General features: G+C 39.1%; 1 protein-coding gene across 14 annotated transcripts in view; it reads left to right on the top strand.

Annotated features, from left to right (window-relative positions):
* Positions 1 to 1,306: 1,306 nt before the first annotated feature.
* The window catches only part of GGNBP2 (gametogenetin binding protein 2), a 31,100-nt gene continuing 7,825 nt past the window's right edge, over positions 1,307 to 24,581 (top strand). The window contains exons 1-8 of one of the 14 annotated variants that reach the window (XM_032616514.1): positions 1,326 to 1,428; positions 1,987 to 2,176; positions 9,389 to 9,469; positions 11,040 to 11,293; positions 13,351 to 13,449; positions 17,928 to 18,053; positions 18,143 to 18,256; positions 24,010 to 24,219. In XM_032616514.1, coding sequence (XP_032472405.1) covers positions 2,084 to 2,176; positions 9,389 to 9,469; positions 11,040 to 11,293; positions 13,351 to 13,449; positions 17,928 to 18,053; positions 18,143 to 18,256; positions 24,010 to 24,219 — 977 coding nt within the window. In that variant the 5' untranslated portion in view covers positions 1,326 to 1,428; positions 1,987 to 2,083. Of the gene's footprint in view, positions 1,465 to 1,829; positions 2,177 to 9,388; positions 9,470 to 11,039; positions 11,294 to 13,350; positions 13,450 to 17,927; positions 18,054 to 18,142; positions 18,257 to 24,009; positions 24,220 to 24,581 lie in introns of those variants that run through there. The other 13 variants (XM_032616513.1, XM_032616515.1, XM_032616521.1 and 10 more) reach the window with 13 other exon arrangements.

Raw genomic sequence — 24,581 nt, forward strand, 5'->3', positions numbered from 1 at the left:
ACCTAACCTAACAGTGACCACACAATGTCGTAAGTCAACGTGGTTAAGGGGTTGCATGCACTATGAGGTTTTTGGTTGCGAATCTCTACGGTTTCATGTCGTGACCAAAATACTTTTTAAAGATCAGTATCACAGGGGCTTCCCTGGTGGCGCAGTGGTTGAGAGTCCGCCTGCCGATGCAGGGAACACGGGTTCGTGCCCCGGTCTGGGAAGATCCCACATGCTGCGGAGCGGCTGGGCCTGTAAGCCATGGCCACTGAGCCTGCGCGTCCGGAGCCTGCGCGTCCGGAGCCTGTGCTCCGCAATGGGAGAGGCCACAACAGTGAGAGGCCCGCGTACCGCAAAAAAAAAAAAAAAGATCAGTATCACAGCTCTAGTCTATTCTACCAGGATTAGTTAGTTGTAAGAGCAGCAAATGTATTGATCCTTAAAATCGTGAAGACTTTCATAGGCACAATACTTTCCAACAACTATATTGGCCTCCAAAGCCTTCAGGGTAGGAACCGAGTACATGATGGCACGCTGTGGCTTGTCAGCAGCTCTGCTTCTCAGGAGAGGGTCAGAGGGAAGGGCCTTTGGCCAGCACTAGCACTTTGCCCAAGGGAATCAGTGTCCTTTCTGAGCCTCTAAGTTCATATTAACCCAGTCCAAGAAGTTTCTCTGCCCAGGACGCACACACAAGCCACTCTCCACATAGTCTTCTATTTGTCTCTAGTGTAACAACGACAACGAAAAGCTGTCAGCACTTAAATATTTTCTGCCCCCTCGGCGAGATCGCGACTCGAGTCTGGGAAGCAGTAATGCGGGGGGCTCCTGGTAGATCAGGGGGGTCAGGGAAAGCGGCGTCAAGGACTCAGAGTTTGTCCCTTAGCCCCCAGATGCACGTCTCCACTCCCTCACTCCCACCTTTTGCTCTCACTGATTTGGAAAGCCTCAGCTCCTGCCCACTTACCCAAGTCCTCACTGGGCCCCGACCCTCGGATCGGCCCTGAGTCACCTCGGCTCCGCTCCCTTCGCCCCTCGGCCCTCGGGAGAGCGGTTTCCAGGCTCGCGCAACGGAGAACTGAGTTTAGGCCTACTCATCCCTCATAGCAGCCCTATTTCGTATTTATTTGAGTAGCTAGACTCAGTGGAGGGTGCCGGTAACGCGTCGGAGACAGCCGGGGGAGCAACCCACCGCCTCCGCTAGGGCTTCGAAAAACGCGACTCAGGAGCGTGGGTCTGGAGTCTCGCGAGAGGAGGCGGGGCCCCCGCCCGGCGCTTTCTGCCCCTCCCTGCCCCACCCTCCCCACGTCCCCCGCCTTCCCTCCCCCACTCCCCGTGGCGCCAGCGGCTGACTGAGCCTGGAGAGGAAACGGTAGTCGGAGCCGCGCTCCCGCCCAGGCCGGCCCTGACGCGGGCCTTGTCAGCCGGTAACGGGGAGCCGAGGTGGGGGTCAGGGAGGCGATCACGAAAACGGTGAAGGTCAGAACCGGGAGGCTCCTCCGAGAAGGGCTAGGAAACGGTCTGAGCCTCCCACCTCGGACTCCGCAGAGCTGAGGCGGGGTCGACCCCTCTCAGGGGCGGGGTCGCGCTGGGCAACTGCAGCCCAGGGGACTCACTGGGCGGGGCTCGCCCTTAAAGGGGGAGAAGGGGTCAGCTGGACGCTGAGGGCCCCCGGGCAGCGGAGCGGAGGCCGGGGGTGGGGTCCTAGAGCCGGGACTCCGCTGACGGGCTAGGGGAGCCCCAGGGCCGGCGGGTCCCCTCCGCCTCTCCTTTGGACCCTGACTGGAGGCCGGCGGGGTGGGGGTGGGGGGTGGGGAGGGAGAGCGGCGCGAGGGGGCGGGTCTCGGCGTTGCTCGGCGCTGATTGGCTGAGTGCGTGTGGAATCGGGTGATGGGAAACGCAGCTCAGATCTCCCGTCTCTCCTGCTCCTCTCCCTCCCCCCCGTGGCGAATGTGCTGCGCGGCGGCGGGTGCTTACGCTCGCGGGGTTTGGCTGTTGCAGGCAGGAGCTGGGAGGAGGCGGCAGCGGCAGGAGCGGCGGCGGCGGCGGCAGCAGCTGGGAGGAGGTGGTGACGGTGGCAACGGCAGCGTCGGGGACGATGGCGCGACTGGTGGCAGTGTGCAGGGACGGGGAGGAGGAGTTCCCCTTCGAGAGGAGGCAGATTCCCCTCTACATAGACGACACCCTCACGGTGAGCGGGCCGGGCCGGGCCAGGCTCGCCGCTCCCCTGGCAGCTGTTTCCCCTCCTCCCCCTCCCCCAGGCCGAGCGCTGCGCACTGGAGAAAGAGTGTTGCAACTCCTAGGCGAGGCCTTCTCTCCGGCAGGCCCCGCAAACTCGCCTTTGCAGTGGGTGGCTCGCTAACCTTTGCGGGGCCCCAGGCTAGCGCTCCGTACGCACTTTGAGCCCCTCACCCCAGCTCTCCCTTCTTTTTTCAACCCTCTAGCTTCACCCTTTCCCATTAGCAGACGGTGCTTTTGCCAAAGCACGCGCCTCGGATACGGGTTGAAGGATATTGGGCGTCAAGGGCCTATCCCTTACAGAAACCATCTACCCTCGGGGAGGCTTAATTATCTGGAAATGTCGCAGCTGCACTGCTACCTGTCTATTTTCTATCTTAATACTACAGCTCTTCATAAGCATAATTACTGAGGGCAGGGTGGCATGCGCTTGCACAGTAAAGATTCCACTAAAATGATCTGATTTCGTTATAGTCTCAATATGCCCGTACATTAAAACTGTTCGAAATGATTGTATTGCTAGGCCATGACTCTTCAAAATGGGTTTTCTTGTCATTATTCTTTACAGGTAGCCTTTTCAAAGGAAGCAAAGTTGATTGAATGTGTAAGAGCATTGTAAAAAGCTGATTTCTCATCTTGAATGTCAAAACCCAGTTCTGAGTAGTTTTCCTTTTTAGCATGGTACAGCATTACAGACCCTCTGCCCTGTGTTGCTGTAGTATTTCCTTTAAAAGGAAATGATAGAAATTTGAATCGAATCTGAACAGGAAATGAGTGCAGTTGCTTGCCACAATTTCTTACGAAATGAAATGAACCTTTTCTGAATATCTTGAAATCTACGTTTTGATGATGCTGAAGCTTTGGATTATACATTTGCCTGCTTTGATAAGGTGTTGTGTCTTCATCGTAACACCTTTAGCTTTTTTCCTTTTCAAAGGCAGTTGATCTGTTTTGTTCCTGAATTTCTTTTTTGCAAATATCTACTGAACTTTTTTCAAATTTTGTATAAAATGCAAGTCATTGTAGAGATGCCAGTCTATGCCTTTATGTTTGCCAGTCTCAGTTAAGACTTGATTGAGCTGCAGTACCTTTAAAAGGATTAGAAGAGCTATTGAATGACTTAATTTGTTAGAACTTTTTAAGTGAAAGCATCTATAATTATCCAAGTGCATTTTTTTTTCATGGAAAAAGGTAGAATGATTTGGGCTGATATAAGGTAAATAGAATTTGTGTTGTTGAATTAGAAAGTGTACTTGTATGCCGTGGTCATGATTTCTGCACTTTTTGCATTAAAAGTGTAATGGACTTGTATTTTAAGTAGTTTTTTAAAAAACTAACACTGATCAAATTAAATGATGCATTTCTCAGTTTGAAAACTAATATGAGTTCATGTGTTGATATTTTCTTTCTTCTCTCTCCCTCCAACACAGACACTTTTCTAGAGCACATAGTTTGGTATCAACCTTTTATGTTTATTGTCCCAGAAAGCCTTTGAAGTTAAAAAAAAAAAAAGTTCTGTATGTTTGGACATAAGATTACTATTGAGTGTATACTATCAAAACAGGGGAAATCAAACATAAGTTTGAGTATTTACAAAAATTTAAAAGACACTGATTCTCCTTATGCTCACATAATCACCTTTAATGTGAATGTAGCATTGATACATCCATCATGTAGTGCTTTAAAATAGTCAACTTGGGGGGTTTTATACTCTATTCTCTATACAATGATGAATTTCCAAAATTTTCCAAAGAAAAAGAGGTAACCTGCCCTGTGATTTGTTATTGTACTTATTTCTCTAGAGAAGTTGGGATTGGACTGACCTGGTGGTTGAATTTCATTTTTATTGTATTGTGGACTTGTGACCCAGGCAAATAAAATTTAGGCTTACTCAACTTAAATATCTTAAAATAGGATTTTATTTAGGAAAAGGTGCAGTTTTTCTTTACTGTGGAAGGTTTTTTATCACTAGGAAATGAGTGAGACTATTTATTGCTTTGTTATGGAACTTATGCACGGTCATTGAATGCTGGTTAGTGAAAAATCTTGTCAAGAATGCATCATATTTAGGGAAACAAGTTTCAGAACCATTCTACCAAACGCTACTTAAAGGAATAATGTAGAGCAAACACCTGTTGGGGAAGAGGGAGGGGAGAAGCCTGCAGCAGAGGGTTATGCACGGGTCCATTGTTAGTGTGATGGCATTGTCACCCTGAAGTTAACTTTTGGTTTGGTCTTTGTTCCTAGGGTCCATAGGTAGTGCACTGAGGAAACATTGTGTGATCATTATTTCAAGTAGTCTTAGAATCTTGTTAGCTTCTAGATGTTAAGTCTGGTTGTAATGTTTACAATCAGTTACAAATATTTGTCGTTTTAGTAACAGAAGCTGAAACCTCTACTTAGGTAAACTGGGCGATTTTAAGTTGGATTTGTAAAGTGAAATTAACAAGCTTGTATGTGAGGAAGTAGCCTCCTCTTTTATGTGGTATGTTGTAGCCACATTTAAAAGACTCATATGGCAGTTTAGTGGGTTTGAATGCTTGAGTACAGTGCTGATGTAGGTGTATTTCAGAAAATCTCCAATAAGTGAACTGGTGGAATATTCAGGAAAGTGGTACGCCATGTAGCCAAAATGCTTTTCAGTGTTATTAGAATTATAGAATAGTAGATGGACAGAATACAGATTTTATTTTGAAGACATCTTTGAAGAATTAAGATTTTTAAAGTATTTTTAAAGGAATTAATAGTCAAAATATATACTCCTTATAAAATAATCTTGAAAAATAATTGCAAAACAAATTATCCTTAACCCTACTTCCAAGAGATAGCGAAGAATATAGCAGCATTTGGTGTAGTTCCCATCATAGACACACACAGATGCAGAGTTGAGGTGTATCGTTTTCTGTAACACTTTATATCTTGCTTTTTTCTCACTAAATGTAATATTGAGAACATTTTCTCTTGTCATTCTTAAACAGCTTTAGTGGCCATGTAATACTTTGTTGTGTGACATTCCATAATGTAATCATTCTCCCTTTGTTGGACATAGAGGTGGTTCTAGTTTTTACTATGACTAATACTCTAAGAATATACATAATGCATAAATCTTTGCATTAACAATTTTTTTTTCAGGGTTTTGGAGGAAAATTACATGTCAAAGGATAAAAACCTTTTATAAAATTCTTGATGCATACTGTCAGATTGCTACAATATTTCTGGAACACAGTTTACCCTTCTAATTCAAACCAATCTAAAAGAGACTAGAAACTCTGATAAAGGTTTTTTGATTGAGACTTAAAAAAGATTTTAAAATGTAGCATATCCTTTTGGGGATTAGGTATTTAGCATCAGTTAGAAGTTTAGTATTTATTGTTTGCTTTCAACTCTTGATTAAATATTTAACTAATTTACCAAAGGTGATAGATGTTGCAGGTGGCTGTGAGGATAAGGAAATAAAAAACGAAAACTAAAGGGACAATGATTTTTAATAAATACAAGCTTAGTATTGTTGGGTTAGAGCTTGTGAGAATGTGCTAAGAACAGATTGTTTGTGGTCAGGAGAAACCAGGACAGATACTTAAGAGTGAAAGTGGGTAATGGATTCAATACACTTTATAAAGCAGTAATTGCAGGACAATGACTTGTTCTATCTTTGGCTTGCTAGGGATAGGCAACCTCATCATGAAGCCAAACACTAATGATTCCTCTGTGAGACCACACCTGAAATACTTTACATGACCGTCTTCCTTTAGGTAACCTAGAATCTGAAGATTAAGTCAAGGAAGTGGTTTTAAAGAATGGGGAAAAATAGTGCTGCTATCCTCTATCTTCCTCTTTTTCTTTTTTCCCTTTTTCTTATTGTGGTGTCATCATTGAAGAGCATATAGTGATTGGCCAGTAAACAGCAAGGTAAAAAGCCATTGTCCTAAGTGAAAGGCAAGGACAGTAATTACTTAGTGTGAGTGCAAAGTTTCTAACCCAGTGGTATTGAGTATGTACAAGAGAAAATTTAGTATTATCCAAGCCAGTGAAACCCAGGAAAGATGCAGTAATAGACCTGATCTTGACATTTATCTGTACTAGTTAGGTGAAAATGAAATGATTGGAAATGAGGGGTTTTTGTTTTAATTTTAACCCTGTTTATAGACTTTTTAAAAACGATTCCTAAAGTAGGTATTATCCATTAAATTTTATATACATATATATATATATATATTTTTTTTTTTTTTTGGCGGTACACGGGCCTCTCACTGTTGTGGCCTCTCCCGTTGCGGAGCACAGGCTCCAGACGCCCAGGCCCAGCAGCCATGGCTCACAGGCCCAGCTGCTCTGCGGCATGTGGGATCTTCCCGGACCGGGACACGAACCTGTGTCCCCTGCATCGGCAGGCGGACTTGCAACCACTGCACCACCAGGGAAGCCCCATACATATATATTTTAAAGGTCAGCTGGTAGGTCTCAGTATGTTAGGTGTATTCTTTGACCTCTGCTTTAATTTTTTTTTTCCTATAAATTTATTTATTTATTTTTGGCTGTGTTGGATCTTTGTTGCTGTGCGCAGGCTTTCTCTAGTTGCGGTGAGTGGGGGCTACTCTTCGTTGCGGTGTGCGGGCTTGTCATTGCGGTGGCTTCTCTTTGTTTCGGAGCACGGGCTCTAGACGCACAGGCTTCAGTAGTTGTGGCACGTGGGCTCAGTAGTTGTGGCTCGCGGGCTCTAGAGCTCAGGCTCAGTAGTTGTGGCGCACTGGCTTAGATGCTCTGCGGCATGTGGCATCTTCCTGAACCAGGGCTCGAACCCGTGTCCCTTGCATTGGCAGGCAGATTCTTAACCACTGCGCCAACAGGGAAGCCCCTGCTTTAATTATTAAAACAATAAAATATAGTTGATCAGAATAAAAATAATTCACTTACACAGAGTCAGTTTAGGATTTCACCTATGAACTGGACTGGAGAGACCTTGATTTGGTAAATTGAGTAGCTTTGATCTTAAAGTAGTATAGGTAATTGTCTCAGTTTTTTTTTATGGTGGCAATTAATATGTGGTGAAATGGTGTATATTTGTATAAAGCAAGTGGAAATGCAAATCAAGGTATTAGTTGCTTAAATGGTAGATGTGGAGTGACCTGCAGTGTTCTGTTGAGCTATGTAGCTTTAAAAGTTTATCCTATACCTTTTTTATGACTTGACAGTTAATTTCTTTGTGTTTTAAACCATGTGGTGATTCCAGAAAACATAATGTGAGTTAATTGCACTATTCTTTTTTCAGTCTTCATGGGTCAGGATTTCTAATACCAGGATTATTAAGATGACTAGATGACCAGTTTTACTTTGTACTGTTGGCAAAGTTAATATATGACAGTGTTTAGAGCAATGGCTAGTATGCATAAAGCTACATTAAATGTCTTTATTATTATCACCACCACTCTTTGGAGATAAGACAACTCTGAGAGGGAAAACTGGAGAGAAGTTGATTAACCTGAAAACTGGATAATTGATCCTAAAATTGTGAGATAAGGACATGTAGTCTGTGTGTATGGAAGGAGAAACTTCCAGAATAGTAAAAGCTATTGAAATGGAAGCATGTCTCTGAACATGGTATAATGAATATAGAACTGGAAACAAGGAACAGTAGCTCTTTCCCCGGTAATAAGTGGTATATGTGTATTATAATACATTTGGGAAAGATAGGAACATGTAAAGAAAAAAGTCATGTATCTTTTCACTGCCTAGAGATAGCCACATCTAATATATTATGTATTTTCTTTTTCTGTAGGAAAATATACACATAAAAATTTGAATCATATTGTACATGCAGTTTTTGAGCCTGTGAAATACACTGAAGTCCTCTGGATTGTTGAATCGGTGTTGGCGTCATTGTCCATCCTTAGTATCCACTTGTCTTTCTAGTTCACATATCCAGTAGTCCCTTCTTAATAAAGAAAAGGTCTTATATCTGTTGCTTATATTTGCCTTACTTGTTTAGTCCTCAGTTTACTGCTAGAACAAGCATGTTTTTAGGCTCTCATTTCTAATGTGGAGGGGAAAGAATGGTCACTTGATTAAAGAAGCAGGTCTTTGTGGTGCTGGTTGGTGAAGGGAGGAATCTTTTTAAGATCACATTCAGGTGGGTGGGGTTTTTTAGTTTTTTGGTTTTGACTCAAATGGTCTCTTTATCCTGACTTCACTCTTTGGGTGTGTAGGAGTTTGTGCCCCTTGTCATCTGGAAATAGAAGTTTGTTCTAGCACAATATGTTTGATATGTTTAACAGTGTTTTAGTTAAGATACAAATGTGTTACTTTATTTCATTGTTTTGAAGGCATACTTTTTTTTCACATTTAACATCTCTGAAATTGGTATGCTTCTTTCGTTCGGTGACATTTTCCAGTTATAATGGCTCTTTTCTAGTGGTACATAACTAAGGTACTTCGGTGATGTCACAAATCAGTGAAATGTGCTGATAACTAATTCCCATTATCTGACATCCTGCGACATCCTTAAGCTTTATGTATCCCTCTTCCTCTGGTAGTGAATTTTGATAATTGAATAAATATCTCAGTGTATTTTTTTCGGTTCATGATTAGAGCAAACATTTACTATGTGCTGGGTATTATTCTGAGTGTGTGTGTGTGTGTGTGTGTGTGTGTGTGTGTGTGTAGTGAAGTCATTACATAGTCATTTACATGGTAAGATTTATTCTGTAGTTGAGGAATAACTGAAAATATCAGGATATTTAATGTAAGATATCAGGTTATTTAACTTATTAAATGCTATTATTAGCCACTGCAACAAACATTTTAAAATATAATTTAATCCTCACAACCCATTTGATGAGAGATACGAAAAATTATTATTTAATCTCATTTTACAAATGAGGAAGCTGAAAATCAGGTTAAATAACTTGCCCAGAATTATGACATAAATTGTAAGTGATAGAGCTGGGATTTGAATTCAAGTCTGCCTGACTTCAGTGCCCTTGATTTTAATGACTATACCATTTCTAGCTTTAGAAACTGTAACTTGGATTTTTTTTAACTTTTTGATGGAAGTGGGAGGGAGCAAATTGGGCTTTAGGGGTCTATTTCTATCCTAGGAGACTATAAAATAGTCTGTATCATGTGCTCAAAGAGGATAAAATAATTGATTTTTATTTTTTTGCATATTAAGATGGTGATGGAATTTCCTGACAATGTGTTAAATCTCGATGGGCATCAAAATAATGGTGCACAACTAAAGCAGTTCATTCAGGTAATAGTTTTAAAAATTAATGTTTTAAATGGTGTGTGTGTGTGCGTGTGCGCATGTGTGTGTGTGTATGTATGTGTGTTTCAAAGAGTCATTTAAAATTTTACCTGTAAGTATTAATTTTATTTTACCTAGGACTCTTTAGGTCTTAAGATTGCAGTGAGGTTGCTTTCTTTTACTGTTGTTCCAGGTATATTTACATACCTGTGATGTGAAAGATTTGGTGGTGGTGTGTTATCATTTTACATGTCTGTAAGGCTTTAATTTCACCAGTTTAAATTTAGTTTAAATTTAATTTCCCTGTTTTTAGAAGGTAAGGCAGACAGCTTTTCATTGAGAACTTCGTTTTTTTCTGTAGTAATTGTTTTGTTCATTAAAAAAAATTAATCTTGTATAGTGAATTTTCTGATTTTTATTTAATTGTTTTTTAATTTAATTTAATTTTTTATTGAAGTATAGTTGATTTACAATGTTGTGCTAATTTCTGCTGTACAGCACAGTGACTCAGTTATACACATATATATGTTCTTTATATTCTTTTGCATTATGGTTTATCCCAGGAGATTGGATATAGTTCCCTGTGCTATACAGTAGGACCTTGTTGTTTATCCATTCTAAATGTAATAGTTTGCATCTACTAACCCAAAACTCCCAGTCTTACTTCATTATTAAACAGTGTGATACTTTGTAAATACACTATATATGATCAAGATAAAGGAAGATAAATGGTTACTTTATTTCAAAATTCTATTTCAACTTTTGGAGAAAACTTTGAATTAAAGGTTGATAGTAAATGTGAGAATATCCTTTTTGGGAGTTATCTTACTTTCTCATCTTTTTTTTTTGTAAACTGGAGGTATTGCTTGTAGTATAACTATAACTCCATCTAAGTAGAAGTTATTTATGAGTTTTGCCCATTTCTCTACAGCTATGGTTCTGTCATTTCTCTTCCTTGTCATAACCAACAGATAACATTCATATGCACCAGCATTTTAGTTACTCACTGCAGGCTCCTACATAGGTAAGATAGGCCTTGTTCTCGCCCACTAATCCATGACACACCTGCCCATACCTCCAGGTTGAGAATTGCTGCTCTACATGATCACTGTCCTGACTTGACTTGTATAGCTAAATGTAGTGTGTTGCTAAAGGTTGAGAAAAAGACATGGTAAAGCTGCTTTGTGTCTTTATTCTCTTCTCTTCTCTTTTCTTTCTTTCCTTTCTGAAATTTTTTATTTTAAGTGAGAGTACTAAGCTTAATGCACATTTGACAGGCACTAAATTTCCACATGCAGGGCTTCTTTTTGCTATGCTGGGTCACATACTGCATAGCCCTGGCATCCTAAGTGGAGTTTTTTATACCCTAGATTCTAGAACAGGGGGATTTGTGGAGCAAACTCAGTACAGCATGGACAAGGCCGACTGCCTTGCCTTACTGACTCAGTTGCAGATAGAGATGGTAAGCCCTGCCCAGGCTGTACTCACTGCACAAGGATAGGAACCAGAAAGAGTGGTGAAAGAGTCATTTCATGTCTTTCTTACAAACTCTATTTTTCTTTCCCTCTTCTCTCAGCGACATAGTATGCTTAAGCAGCAAGATCTAAGTATTGCCATGGTGGTGACATCACGTGAAGTCTTGAGCGCACTTTCTCAGCTTGTCCCATGTGTTGGTTGTCGTCGAAGTGTGGAGCGCCTCTTTTCCCAGCTTGTAGAGTCTGGAAATCCTGCCCTTGAACCCCTGACTGTGGGGCCCAAGGGAGTCCTATCTGTAACTCGAAGCTGCATGACTGATGCAAAGAAGCTTTATACATTATTTTATGTACATGGGTGAGTATAATCAATTCGGAAACAATGAGTTTGTTAAATTTTTAAACTTGGTGACAGTGGCAGCTTTTTTTCTAAATTTGGTTGGGGCAAAGCTTGAGTCCAGATTCAACACTTTTATTGAGTAACTCCTATGTGCCAGTGACTGTAAAGTTTCTTTTCTCATGTGGGGAGAGGCAGGCAGTAAACAAATACATAATTTGTCAAGGATGTTAAGTTACAAAGACAAACCAGTAAGGGAGATAGACAATGAGTGGGTAGAATTCATATGGAGAGTGGTCAGGGAAGGCCTCTCTGATAAAATGACATTGAATATAGACTTGAATGAAGTGAGTGAACCATGTAGATATCTGGGGGAAGGCAAAGAAGGTGCAGCAAGTGTAAAGGTTCAGAGGTTGGAGTTTTCCTGGAATGTTTGAAGAACAGCAAGGGAGCCATTGTGGCTGGAGCCAGATGAATGAAGGGAATGGTAATAAAAGATGAGGTCACAGGAGTACTAAAAGGCCTAATTATGGAGTGCCATCTTGAGGTCTTTTGTATTTTTAACTCTGAGATAGGAAGATTTGGGAAGGTTTTGAGCAGAGGAATACATGGTCTCCCTTGAAGTTTTGCTTACTGTCACCTCTGTGTTGAGAATAAGTAGAAGGGTCATGGAAGGGTGGAGAAACAGGCTTGTTTAATATAGTCCATGCAAGAAATAATAGTGACCAGTATAGTGGCCACGGAGATAATGAGGAATGGTTGGATCCTGGATATATTTTGAGGAATGAGCCAAGGATTTTTGGGTAGATTGGATATGGAGGAGGGCATCAAGGATGATTTCCAGATTTGGGGTCTAAAGAGCAGGACAGATGGTTTCCATTTCCTGAAGTGGGTAGGCCTGGAGGAGAGAGGAGCACTTTTGCAGAACTCACTTTTGGATGTGTTAATTTGAGATAGCAGTTGGACGTCCAGGTAGAGTTCAGAGAGTTCTGGCCTAGAGATATAAATTTGTGTCATCAACATATATATAGTATTTATATGTATATTTAAACCCATGAGATGAGATGTGATCACCAAAGGGTAAGTGTAAATAGGAAAAGAGAAGAGGTCTGGAGACCAAACCTACTTTGAGGTGGTGGTAGAGACTTTGGATTTTTACTCTCCCTCAGAAAAGAAGCCTTGGAGGGTTTTTGAATCGAGAAATAACATAATGTGCTTTTTGTTTTGAAAAGATGACTCCAGCTGCTAAGTGAAACATAGTGTGTAAAGGCAAACTGTAGAAGCAAAGAGACCATTTGGGAGGCCAGCTGTTGCAGTTGATTAAGCTAGAGAGGCGAGTTGGACAAGGGTGGTAATGGTGGAGGTGATGAGACATGATTTGATTCTGAATATATTTAAAAGTTAGAGTTGACAAGCTTTGCTGATTGGATGCAGGGTTTGGATAGTTAGCCTTATGTATTTCTATATTTGCATAAAATTTCTGTTGAAGGCTCCTCATCAGGGATAGTGTATATACTGTATCTTTTATTGTTTATAGTGTATCTTTTAGTGTATATAGTGTATCTTTTATTGTTTCCTTTTTTTTTTTTTGGCCGCACTACGTGGCTTGTGGGATTTTATAATAGTTCCCCGACCAGGGATTGAACCCGGGCTGTTAGCAGTGAGAGCACGGAGTCCTAACCACTGGACCGCCAGGGAATTCCCAAGGATAGTGTATGTTTAGATATCTAATGTTTGGACAAGGGAGTATGGCTGAGAGTCAGGTAGCAATCAGTCATAAAATATTTGAGTGCCAGGCACACTGCTAGATACAATGCAGATGCAGGGATGAATGAGACACATGTAGTCTAGGGGCAAGAGTATGTTGAATAGGGCAGGTCTTCAGTGTTTCGATAGGCTGGGAATGGAAAGGGAATATAAATGTACTGACTCTTGGGTTAGAGTTTGATGAGAAATTTTCAAAGTAAGTGATGTGTCTAATACTTTAAATATACTTCTCACTAAAAGGCATAGAGATTTTGAAAATTCTAAAGAAAAGTTAATATTAATCAAACCTTTAATGTTTTATTTTTAATTAGGTCCAAACTAAATGACATGATAGATGCTATTCCAAAAAGTAAAAAGAACAAGAGATGTCAGTTGCACTCCTTAGATACGCACAAACCAAAACCTTTGGGGTAAGTAGAAATGATTATCAGGATGCTTTGTCGGTGTTAAGATTATAAATGTTGATCACATTTGGTAAAAAGAAAAGAAGCCCTGCTAGTTTTATTTCATTAATTGTTTACACTGTAACATAAAAACCATTTAATTGGTCAAAATAAATGTCTCCTGGTTCTGTAGGCCTTTTTGCATTAGGACTACATAGGTTTGGTTTTTTTTTTAAGTTTTTTTTTTCCTTGTATTAAATATGTTTCAGAGAAAGGAGGTTGAGATCTTTGTGGAAATTTATGTAGCCAGTATTAAAGTTTTCAAAGTTGTATCGTTTTTTTAATCTATGTAATAGTCATAATGTATAAATTATTTTTCTTGTCTTCCTTGTCTCTAGGTCTCCCTAATAATTTATCAAGGATTTAAAAAAAAATCTTGAATCAGTTATAGCAATGTGAATTCATGTAACTAACTTGTAGTTTTCTTCTTGGTTAGGAGCTACAGTGTCCAAGGCTGCTTCTGCCCCCATCTCCTAGCACAGTGTCACAGTTGCCCCTTCAAAATTGCTTGGAGTTGGGGGTGGTAAGGAGAAGCAGTGGAATTTGAAGGGAGTTTCTAAGAAGTAACTTTTGTTTGGGGAGAGAATGAGATGATGTAAAACTATACTTCTGAATTAATTTTAAAAATTAGTTTATTTTGGATATCTCATTAGTAGTGTTGACACCATTGTTAAATTGACATTTTCTGCTCTGGTAAAAAGACCTAGATGACCAGGTGGTGGTGTGTTAATAGTTAATAATCCTTTTTATTTTCTATACTCAGGAAGAAAAAAGTTTTTAAACTTTTGTTATGAAAACTGTCAAACACATAGAAAAGTAGAGAGACTATACAAGGACCCTCTTACCCCCAAATACCTTCATCCAGACTCAGTAGTTATCAAGATTTGCCACATTTATTTCATTTGTTCACCTTTTCCTTTGCTGAAGTTTTTCCCTCGGTACGCGGGCCTCTCCCTGCCGTGGCCTCTCCCGTTGCGGAGCACAGGCTCCGGACACACAGGCTTAGTGGCCGTGGCTCACGGGCCCAGCCGCTCCGCGGCATGTGGGATCTTCCCAGACCGGGGCACGAACCCGTGTCCCCTGCATCAGCAGGCGGACTCTCAACCACTGCGCCACCAGGCAAGCCCTGCTGAAGTATTTTAAAGCAAGTTCCAGGCATCATGTTATTTTACTACTACATATTTCCACATTCATCTCTGAATGCAGTGATACTTTCTTTCATGACAGTGCCATTGTAACACCTAACAAAACTTTTAACTATAATAATCTAATACCCAGTTCATATTCAGATTTCCCCAACTCTCTCTAAAAGTGTCTTCTTACACTGATTTGTTAGAATCAAGATCTAAACAAGAACCACACATTATATGATTCCTAAGTGTGAGAGCTCTGAACCCAGTAAAGCTCTACACAACCTAAAGTGCTTATCTAAGGATAGTTATTTCATATACCTGATTTACCAATATCTTTAAAGAATTCCTGACTTTCTGAATGCAGAATCCATTCTAATTTTCTCATTAGACAGTAACCTTTTCTGAATAACCTGTTGACTAAAGCCACAGAGTAGTATGATATAATACAAAGGCTGCCTTCTGTGTTTTTGTTATGAATATTCTTCATTGAGGAGCTGAAAAGCAACAGCTACCCCAACATCTTAAACATCTGTGCTCATTGCCACCTTCCTTCAAAGACCAGTCCTTCCACTTTCGCTCCGGATTCCACCTCTTCTCTTTTTCTCTCTGACTTTGCTTCATCAGTTATCTACTTTTATTAAATTGACATACAGCTATGTTTTCCTATATTTCAGCTTATCCTCCACAGACTTCACATCCTGCTTCAGCTCTAGCCCCACCACATGGGAAGACAAATGTTTTGCAAGGTTGTTTGCTGAGTTATGCAGTCAGTGTGAGTGGAGTTAGTTAAGCAACACCTCCTAAGGTAGCTTCAGTTATTCCCACAAGCCATGTAGATAGCAGGCCAGAGAGTTTAGTCTGCTTAGCCAAGACTTCTCCACTTTGGATGGTCACTGCCATTCTATGCTACTGTGACTTTTCTTTTTATATTTTCCCTGTGTTGCTCCCCCCTTTCTCTCTCTAGATTTTCTTCAGGGGAAAGTGTAATACAGTTAATTAGCTTTTAGCCTAATCAGTAGTAACAATCTAGTTCAGTTTTCTTGAGAGTATTCTCACATTCGTGCAAGTAAACCCAAGTTATTGTCTGTCTGGGAGTAAGTGCAAGGTCTGAAAGAAAGGTCTAGGCCAGAGTTGTAGGCCTGTAGCTGATGAATGATATACAGTTGAGTCTTTTTTTTAAAAAATTAATTTATTTATTTGGCTGCGTCGGGTCTTGGTTGCGGCGCGTGGGATCTTCGTTGGGGCATGTGGGATCTTCGTTGCGGCACGCAGGCTTCAGAGCGCCTGGGCTCAGTAGTTGTGGTGCGCGGGCTTAGTTGCCTTGCAGCATGTGGGAATCTTAGTTCTCTGACCAGGGATCGAACCCGCATCCCCTGCATTGGAAAGCAGATTCTTAACCACTGGACCACCAGGGAAGTCCCTACAGTTGACTGGGACAGTGCAGGGGTTAGGAGCACCGACCCTCCACGCAATGGAAAATTTGTGTAACTTCTAGTTGGCCCTTTGTATACATGGTTCCTTCGTATCCTCAGATTCCACGAACTGCAAATTGTGTAGTACTGTGGTATTTACTACTGAAAAAAATCCGTGCATAAGTGGACCTGCGCACTTCAGCCTCATGTTGTTCAACTGTATAAGATCACCTAGAGGAAGAGTAGAGTAGTAGAAAAGAATGCTGAGGAATTCAGTTTAATGGTAGAAAGAATAAGCCTAAAGAAACTCGAGAAAGAATCGCCAGAGAGGTAGGAGGAAGCCAAGGGAAAAGAGTGTGGGGCGGCGGGGGGCGGGTGGTGGTTGGTAAGCTGTGTTGAAGGTTGCTGAGTTATCAGGGACCCAAAAGTGTCTGTTGGATATAGCAACACTGAGATAATTGGTGATTTTGATGAGCAGATCTGTGGTTGAATGGAAACAATCTAGATCAGAATGGGTAGAAAAGTGCATGCAATGCAAGGTTGTAATGGGTTAAACTGTGAGTGGAAGGCGTGGGAGTAGAACAAGAAGTGAAAAGACTTCCTTTTTTAGAGAGCTTGATCTTGAAAGGAAGGAGTGATATAAAGACATTTGGTCTGGAGAGATTATGGATAAAATCTTGATTTGAGCTGTAGAATGTTTTTTCAAGCTTTTTTTAGAATAATGCTTTCACATTCTGATGGTATAATAATCATTCCCCAGCTCTGATTTCATGAACCTTTTCCTCAATAATGAGAACTTGAGTTTGAGAGTTACTCAGTTTTAGATTATGGATCACTCAGGCATAGAAAATTGCAAATTTGGGAGATGAGAATAGAAGGATATAAGATGCAGGGCAGAGCAGGAGTTGAGGTTTTTGTTTCAAGAATAAGGAACATTGATCCTTGGCCTGAGCCCTTGTGAGATGGGAGTAGGGAGCTGAATTGTACGTATGACCTTATAGGGTGGGCAGGGGGTTGAGAAATACTTACGTAGGTATATAGAGTAGGTTAAGTAAAGATTCAGAAGTTTTTCCATCTCAAGCATCCCAGGTAATGAATTTCTAGGACTGTAGTGAGACCCTGCAGAAGAACAGGCAGGAGCCAGTTGCTCAGAATCATGAAAAATCAAGAAGACTATCATTGAATGGAATATAGAAACCTATTTCTCTTGGAATGCACATCTGCAGCTAAGCAAAATGCATGACCAGTGCCACATTGCAACCTGTGGGGGAGGGAGAGTCTGGGAAGTTTTTAGTAAGTTTTCAAAAATTATTTGTATAGTACTTACTACTAATTTAGGCTGTGTAAAGTGTTCATCTTAGTATGCTATCTTTATTTTAGTAAAAATAAAAATTTATTTACTATAACTAGATTAATCTGTGACTTTCCCAGTTACTTGTAAATGTGAAGGTAGATAAGAATTTTGTTGCCATGGGCTAGCTATAAAATCACATTAAGTAGATCAACACTTTTTAGTATTTTCAATTTGTGGAAGATTGATCCCATGTTCATAGGTGAAAATATTTTATTTTTTTTCAGCCCTTTTGACTTTAAAACATTCCAAGTAGATTTGCTCATAAAATGCTTAGTATTTTAACGAGTTACTATCTTGATAAGTGTAAATGTTGTTAACTTATATCAGGTAAACTTAATAGTTGAGCAGAAGTTTTTGTATAAAGATATGAGCACCTGTCTAAGTAACATTTTAATATGGTTAAATATGTAATTATATACAAATTTGCAAACTTATCATACTAATATCTTAATGTATTAAAGAGTTCATGATTTTAATTTAGACTATAGAAATTATTCCTTCAGATTATCTCAGTGTCACTAAGCTTTGTACTGTACTGTACTACAGTGAAGGGAGCAGTAGCAGTTTCAGTTCAGAGAAGTTAAGTACATATAAGAGAAGTAGTGAAGACCACAGGAAGGACAGCAAGTGTAGGATCATTTTCCATTATGGACCTTTCCAGGGAACAGCCAGGTAAAATCAAGCAATCCTTTACTCACCTTTTTAAAATGTTTTACCCTTGTATATTCCTTCTTCTCACTAAGATTTGATTCTTTCTGCAGAGGTTGTTGGATGGACGTATGGGAACTAATGTCCCAAGAATGCAGGGATGAAGTAGTTTTAATTGACTCTAGTTGTCTTTTGGAAACACTAGAAACGTATCTGCGAAAACACAGGTAAGTCCAAAGATCATCATGGTGTAGTTGGAAGGCGCCATAGCTGTCAGTCTTCCAGACTGACCTGTCACTGACCTTCTTCACATAATAGTACTCCAGCCTTCCCGTTAATACCTGACATGAGGCGGAGTTTAATGTTAGGGTAGGCAGTTCCTTTATAGGATGACTCTCAGTGTTGGCTGACTTGTGTTAGGCCAGCATTTCCATTTTTTGTGATTTCTACCTGTTGGCTCCAGGCCAGCCTTTCAAGAAACACACAATAACTGTAAATCAAGTAAAGTGTACTTAATCACTGGAAATTCTAGTACTCCTTGTTTTTATGATAGAAGCATTTCATGATGTCATTTTTCAAAATTAAAGTTAAAATAGCAGCTTTTACTTAGTAATATTTTGAATTATTTTTCTTTAATTGTCAAGACCTAAAAATAGAGTTGGAATTCATGTGCTTCCTGTACTATAAAAGTAACTTCAGATTTTTCTTTTTAGAATACTACTTTACAAAGGAATTTTCTAAGTGTCATTAACATTTGGAAATTCATAGGGAGGGAGAGTGCAGTAGGAAAGGAAACTGGTAAGGGAGCCATCTAGAGATGGCGTTCTTGGGGGGGAGTTGTACTGTTTTCATATAAATTTGTCACATGTTGGGTTTGTAGTTGTGTGTTCTTTGACTTTGGGAGAGATATACACAATTACTTTGGGGATACTTCTAGAAAACGTGTAAATAATAAAAACTGGCATTATCAAGACTGATGTTTATATGGCAATGAGCTAATGACTTTACCTGCATACTAAGTTTATTAAGTGTTTTTTTTTTTAGAATTACAAACTTTCTTGTTTTTTGCCTTAGTTGATTATACCCAAGAGAGTAGAGAATATGTCAATTATTTGGAGTTTGGGAGGGGGATTTTTAACCGTAAAACATAAATGTATAGGTCTGTTATAGATTCCTTTCTCTTTCAATATGAATTGATCCTTGTATTCAATATGAATTGGTCCCCAAAAGATAGCTTTTTTGGGTGATAAATTACTAGTTACTATAGCTAATGTTTTGGAATTTCCTATATTGGTTTTAGATATTTCCTGTGTTTAGGGGGCAGTAATTTATAAGAAAGGTGGAGTCCATTTTATAAATATGTTAAGGATGAGGGGAGAAGTACAATTAAGAGAGCAATTAAGGGAGATTGCATTGAATCTGGGTTCTACTGATTATAACTTTGTACAAGTTCCTTTTCTGTGCCTCAGTGTTTTTCTTTTTTAAGACAAAAATAATGATAGAAATGGTCTTAATAGGATTTATTATAAGATTAAATTTGTCGTGCGAATTGATGATACATAATAAGACTTACTTAGAACAGTATCTGGCACACAGTAAGCGCATCAGTGAACCTTTGCATGCCAGATTTGCAAGTCCTTGTTAATCTTGGGTATCTAGTTGTTATAGGTACAGGTTGAGTTTTTGAGGTACAGTCAGTTGAAAATGATTTCTAAACGTCTGAATAATGGACCTTCTTGGCACTTCTACTTTATTTAGGGGACTTTTCTGAGCACTTTATAATAAAGATTTTATAACACTATTTAGCCAGTTAAATTTTATGATAGTACATTATTAGAAATGAGGTGTTAGGAAACTGAAACCTCTGAATTAAGAAAATGTTTTTTAAATTTGTGTGCAAGGTTACTTTTGAAAACAGGAAAAATCACTTTCATTCTTGTGGCTTACATATAAAATTTTAAATTGCTGTTTACTTATGTTACTTAAGATTACGTACAAACATATTAGACTGAGGATTTAAAGCAGTAAGATATGGGGGAAATATTTCAAGTTTCATTATTGGTACTGTATGACATTTAATCATTTATTTACTCAAAAATGAAAACTTACATTGTAGCTTGAAAACGTGGAAGTATTTTTATTTCTGTGTCTGTGACCATTTCTCCCACCAAGGGGAAGATTTTTTTTAATTGTGATAAAAAAACATAACTTATACTTGCCCTCTTAACAGTTTTTAAGTGTTCAGTACAGTATTGTTAACTATTTGCTCATTGTTGTACAGTGGATCTCTAGAATTTTTTCATGTAGCATGACTGAAGCTATACCACATCCATTGAACAATAACTCCTCATTTACCCCTCCCCTCACCCACTGCAAGCCACCATTCTATTTTTTGGTTACTTTCAGTTCAGTTACTTTATATAACTCACGTGAGTGGAATCATGCAGTATTTGTCTTTTTGTGTCTGACTTATTTCACTTAGCATAATGTCCATAAGGTTCATCCATGTTGTAACAGATGACAGAATTTTCTTCTTTTTGAGGATGAATAATGTTCCATTGTATGTATACACCACATTCACCTGTCTGTGGACATTTAGGTTGTTCCCACATCTTGGCTATTGTGAACAGTGCTGCAGTGAACATGAGTGTGTGCAAAAAGCTCTTCGAGATCCTGTTTTTAATTCTTTTGTATATATTCCCAGAACTAGGATTGCTCGATTATATGATAGCTCTGTGTTTAATTTTTTGAAGAAATGCTATACTATTGGATTGGCCAAAAGGTTCATTCTGGTTTTTCTGTACAATGTCACAGAAAAACCCAAACGAACTTTTTGGCCAACCCAATATAATATTTGCCATGCTGGCAGCACCATTTTACAATCCCATCAACAGTGTGCAAGGGTTCCAGTTTCTCCAGATCCTTGCCAACACTTGTTATTTTCTAATTTTTTGATAGTGGCCATACAGTGGGTTTGAGGTGATATTGTGTGATTTTGATTTGCATTTCCCTGATGATTAGTGATGTTGAGCATTTTGTCATATGCTTATTAGTTATTTGTATATCTTCATTGGAGAAATGTCTATTCATGTCCTTTGTCCATTTTTTAATCAGGTTCTTTTTTTGTTTGTTTTGTTATTGAGTTGTAAGAGTTCTTTATTTATTCTGGATGTTAACCCCTTATCCAGTATATGGTTTGTAAATATTTTCTCCATTCCATAGGTTGTCCTTCACTCTATTCATTGTTTCCTTTGCTACACAGAAGTTTTTAAGTTTGATATAGTCTCATTTGTCTATTTTTTCTTTTGTTCCCTGTGCTTTTGATGCCGTATCCAAGAAATCATCATCTATTCCATTATTATGTTTTCTTCTAGGGCTTTTATAGTTTCAGGTCTTAATGTTTAGGTCTTTAACCCATTTTGAGTTAATTTTTGTATATTTCTGTCTCTATTTTTTAAGCATTAGTGAAACATAATGATTTAACTTTACTTGTCAACATTATTGCCTCTGTTTACAAAATGGGCTTAGAGCTTCTGTTTTAACATATATTCATTTCATTTCACGTCCATCCTTAAAGAAGCCTTCTGCAATTCCCATAAGTAGAATTCAACTTTCCTGTGTGCGTGCATGCACACACACACACACACGCATGCACGCACACGGTGGACTACTACTCAGTCATAGAAAAGAATGAAATAATGCCATTTGCAGCAACATGGATGGACCTAGAGATTATCATACTAAGTGAAGTAAATCAGAAAGACAAATACCATATGATATCACTTGTATGTGGAATCTAAAATATGATACAGTGAAACATTTACAGAACAGAAACAGGCTCACAGACGTAGACAAATTTATGGTTACTGAAGGGTGAAGGGAATAGAGGAGGGATAAATTAGCAGTTTGGGATTAGCAGATACAAACTACTATATATAAAATAGATAAACAAGGTCCTACTGTCTAGCACAGGGAACAATATTCAATATTCTGTAATAAACCATAATGGAAAATAATATGAAAAAGAATATATATATATATTTATATATCTGAATCACTTTGCTGTACACCAGAAGCTAACACAACATTGTAAGTCAACTGTACTTCAATTTAAAAAAAAAAAAGTCCATTATATATCTGGTGTGTATAGGGGGGCGGGGTAGAGTAGAGGGACCATGAAGGGAGAGGTGAATCTTGGGAAATAAGGCTGGAAATAGTAGATTGGGTAAGAGAAGTCATTGAAGGCCTTAATGGGTTTGAACTTTATTCATAAACAGTGGGGAGTTTTTTAAGCTGAGATTGAGGTAATGAGATTTGTTTAAAAAAATTATTTTGGTATGAGAGATGCATTAGAACTAGTAAGAGTGGAAGCAGGGAAACCTGTTAAGCATTTTTAAAAACTGTCTAGGCAATTGAAAAGAATTGACCTTCAAGGGAATTTTAGAAAGACTTGATACCAGTTGGCTCCACCCCTAAAAGCAGGACCTAAGGAGGAGTTGGAATTAACTGAGGTTTCATCCTGGGTGACTGTGTGAATGGTGATTTCTTTTTTTTTGTATTGCATTTTATTTTATTTATTTATTTATTTTTTAACATCTTTATTGGAGTATAATTGCTTTACAATGGTGTGTTAGTTTCTGCTTTATAACAAAGTTAATCAGCTATATGTATGCATATATCCCCATATTGAATGGTGATTTCTTAACACAGATGGAAGGGAACATAAGAAGGGAACCGTGTTGCCCTTGGTTTTGGACAACAAATTTAATATGTTGCCTTTTGGACATCTGTGTTGCTGCCCATTTTTTCTATATGGGTCTGGTCCTCAGGCAAGGACAGAGACTTGAGCAGAGCTGTAGAGTCGAGAGTCAGACCTGTTGACTGAAGCTATGGGAATAGATGAGCTCATGTGGGTAGATGAATCTAAATCAAAGAGAGCAAAATTTCCTCATTCCACCACAGCTGATCTTCTCAGAGTTACGAATATTGTGAGCCTGCCTTTTTCGCCAGACCGAATTCTTCCTTATTTCAGGAATTCAAAAATAAAGAAACCAGGCTTTATTCTTTCTGATTGAATAGTGAATTATATGTATGTGATATGTTGCTGTTGATTTTATTTGCATTTCTTTGATTACTATTGATGCTCTTTATAGTGGAATATATTGCCCACCACCCTCAGTTACTTCTCTGTAAATTGCTCGGTCGTAGTCATAATTCTATTATTTGTGAGTTATTTTCAGTTGTTTATAAAGTTGTATTTAAAAAAAAAATGGTTTCTAAAACTTTTCTACATCCTTCTACATTCACATGCTCTTCTGTACTTTTACCACATTTTGTACAGTCAAGTTTAAACCACATTTCTACATATATGTTGTCTATATTATGACTGAGTGTTGAGAAACATGCATTTTCTTTTGGAGGAAAGAATTTGACATTTTGGAAATCACCAGTAAAGTAAAAATTACATGTACCACTTTCCCATTCTTCTTTCCCTTCCCACCCCACATACTTAGCTAGTGATGTATTAAAATGTAAAAATTTGAATCAAGGTTTACTGGCTGAAGATACCAGCTATCTTCAGAGGCTGAAAGGAGAGGGATCCTAGAGTCATTGGTTGGTACCCTCTGTTGTTTTATTTTCTGACCTGCACAAATAGCTCTTGAAGTGAAGATAAGCTAGTCCTTGGCAACTAATATTTTCTGGCCATGTATTTTATGCACTAACAGGTATTTATCTGCCTCATTCTTTTAGGCCCATGTGTTTCTCTAGTTTAAAAAGCATTTGCAAATGGAGATCTAGCTATACCCATGTAATCCCTAAATGTGTATTTACCTTATATGTGTATGTTTTCAATGTGTGTATGGAGGCTTTTTTTAATGCTCTATACGGGAGGGGAGTGTCATTGTCTAGTACACTGTTATATACCTCATGAAATAATTACACAGCCAGTTCTTAATTTTGAGGTTTTTCTTTTCAACAGGTTTTGCACTGATTGCAAAAATAAAGTCCTCCGAGCATACAATATCCTTATTGGTGAACTTGATTGCAGCAAAGAGAAGGGCTACTGTGCTGCACTTTATGAAGGCTTGCGGTGCTGTCCACATGAGCGACACATACATGTTTGCTGTGAGACAGACTTCATTGCACATCTTTTGGGTCGTGCTGAGCCAGAGTTCGCAGGAGGGTATGAGTATGTAATTTGCTAGAATGGGCTATCTAGCGCTTTGCTTCATTTTATCCTTCTGCCTCAGTACATATGATACATGTATAAATTAAAGTGTGCCTGTAAAGATTTTGCTTTCTTTAAAATATGCGTTTAGTTGACTGAGTAAAAACAGGGAGAAAATGTCGATCAGTTGTCTTCTCCTTGTTGCTTGAAGTAGGCAGGCTTTTTTTGGCTTTCATTATTATAGCTTATCATTTTCATTTGAAAATGATCAGAAGGGATTTTTTCCCCCTCCATCCATGCGTTTCCATGTTTAAATTTTGTTTATAATGATGGTTTTTGCATAGGAAGTGAGATCTTTGCAGCAGGGGGTTAAGAAATACTTC

Source organism: Phocoena sinus, chromosome 20 (genome assembly GCF_008692025.1).
Source record: "Phocoena sinus isolate mPhoSin1 chromosome 20, mPhoSin1.pri, whole genome shotgun sequence".
NCBI classification, from domain to species: Eukaryota; Metazoa; Chordata; class Mammalia; order Artiodactyla; family Phocoenidae; genus Phocoena; species Phocoena sinus.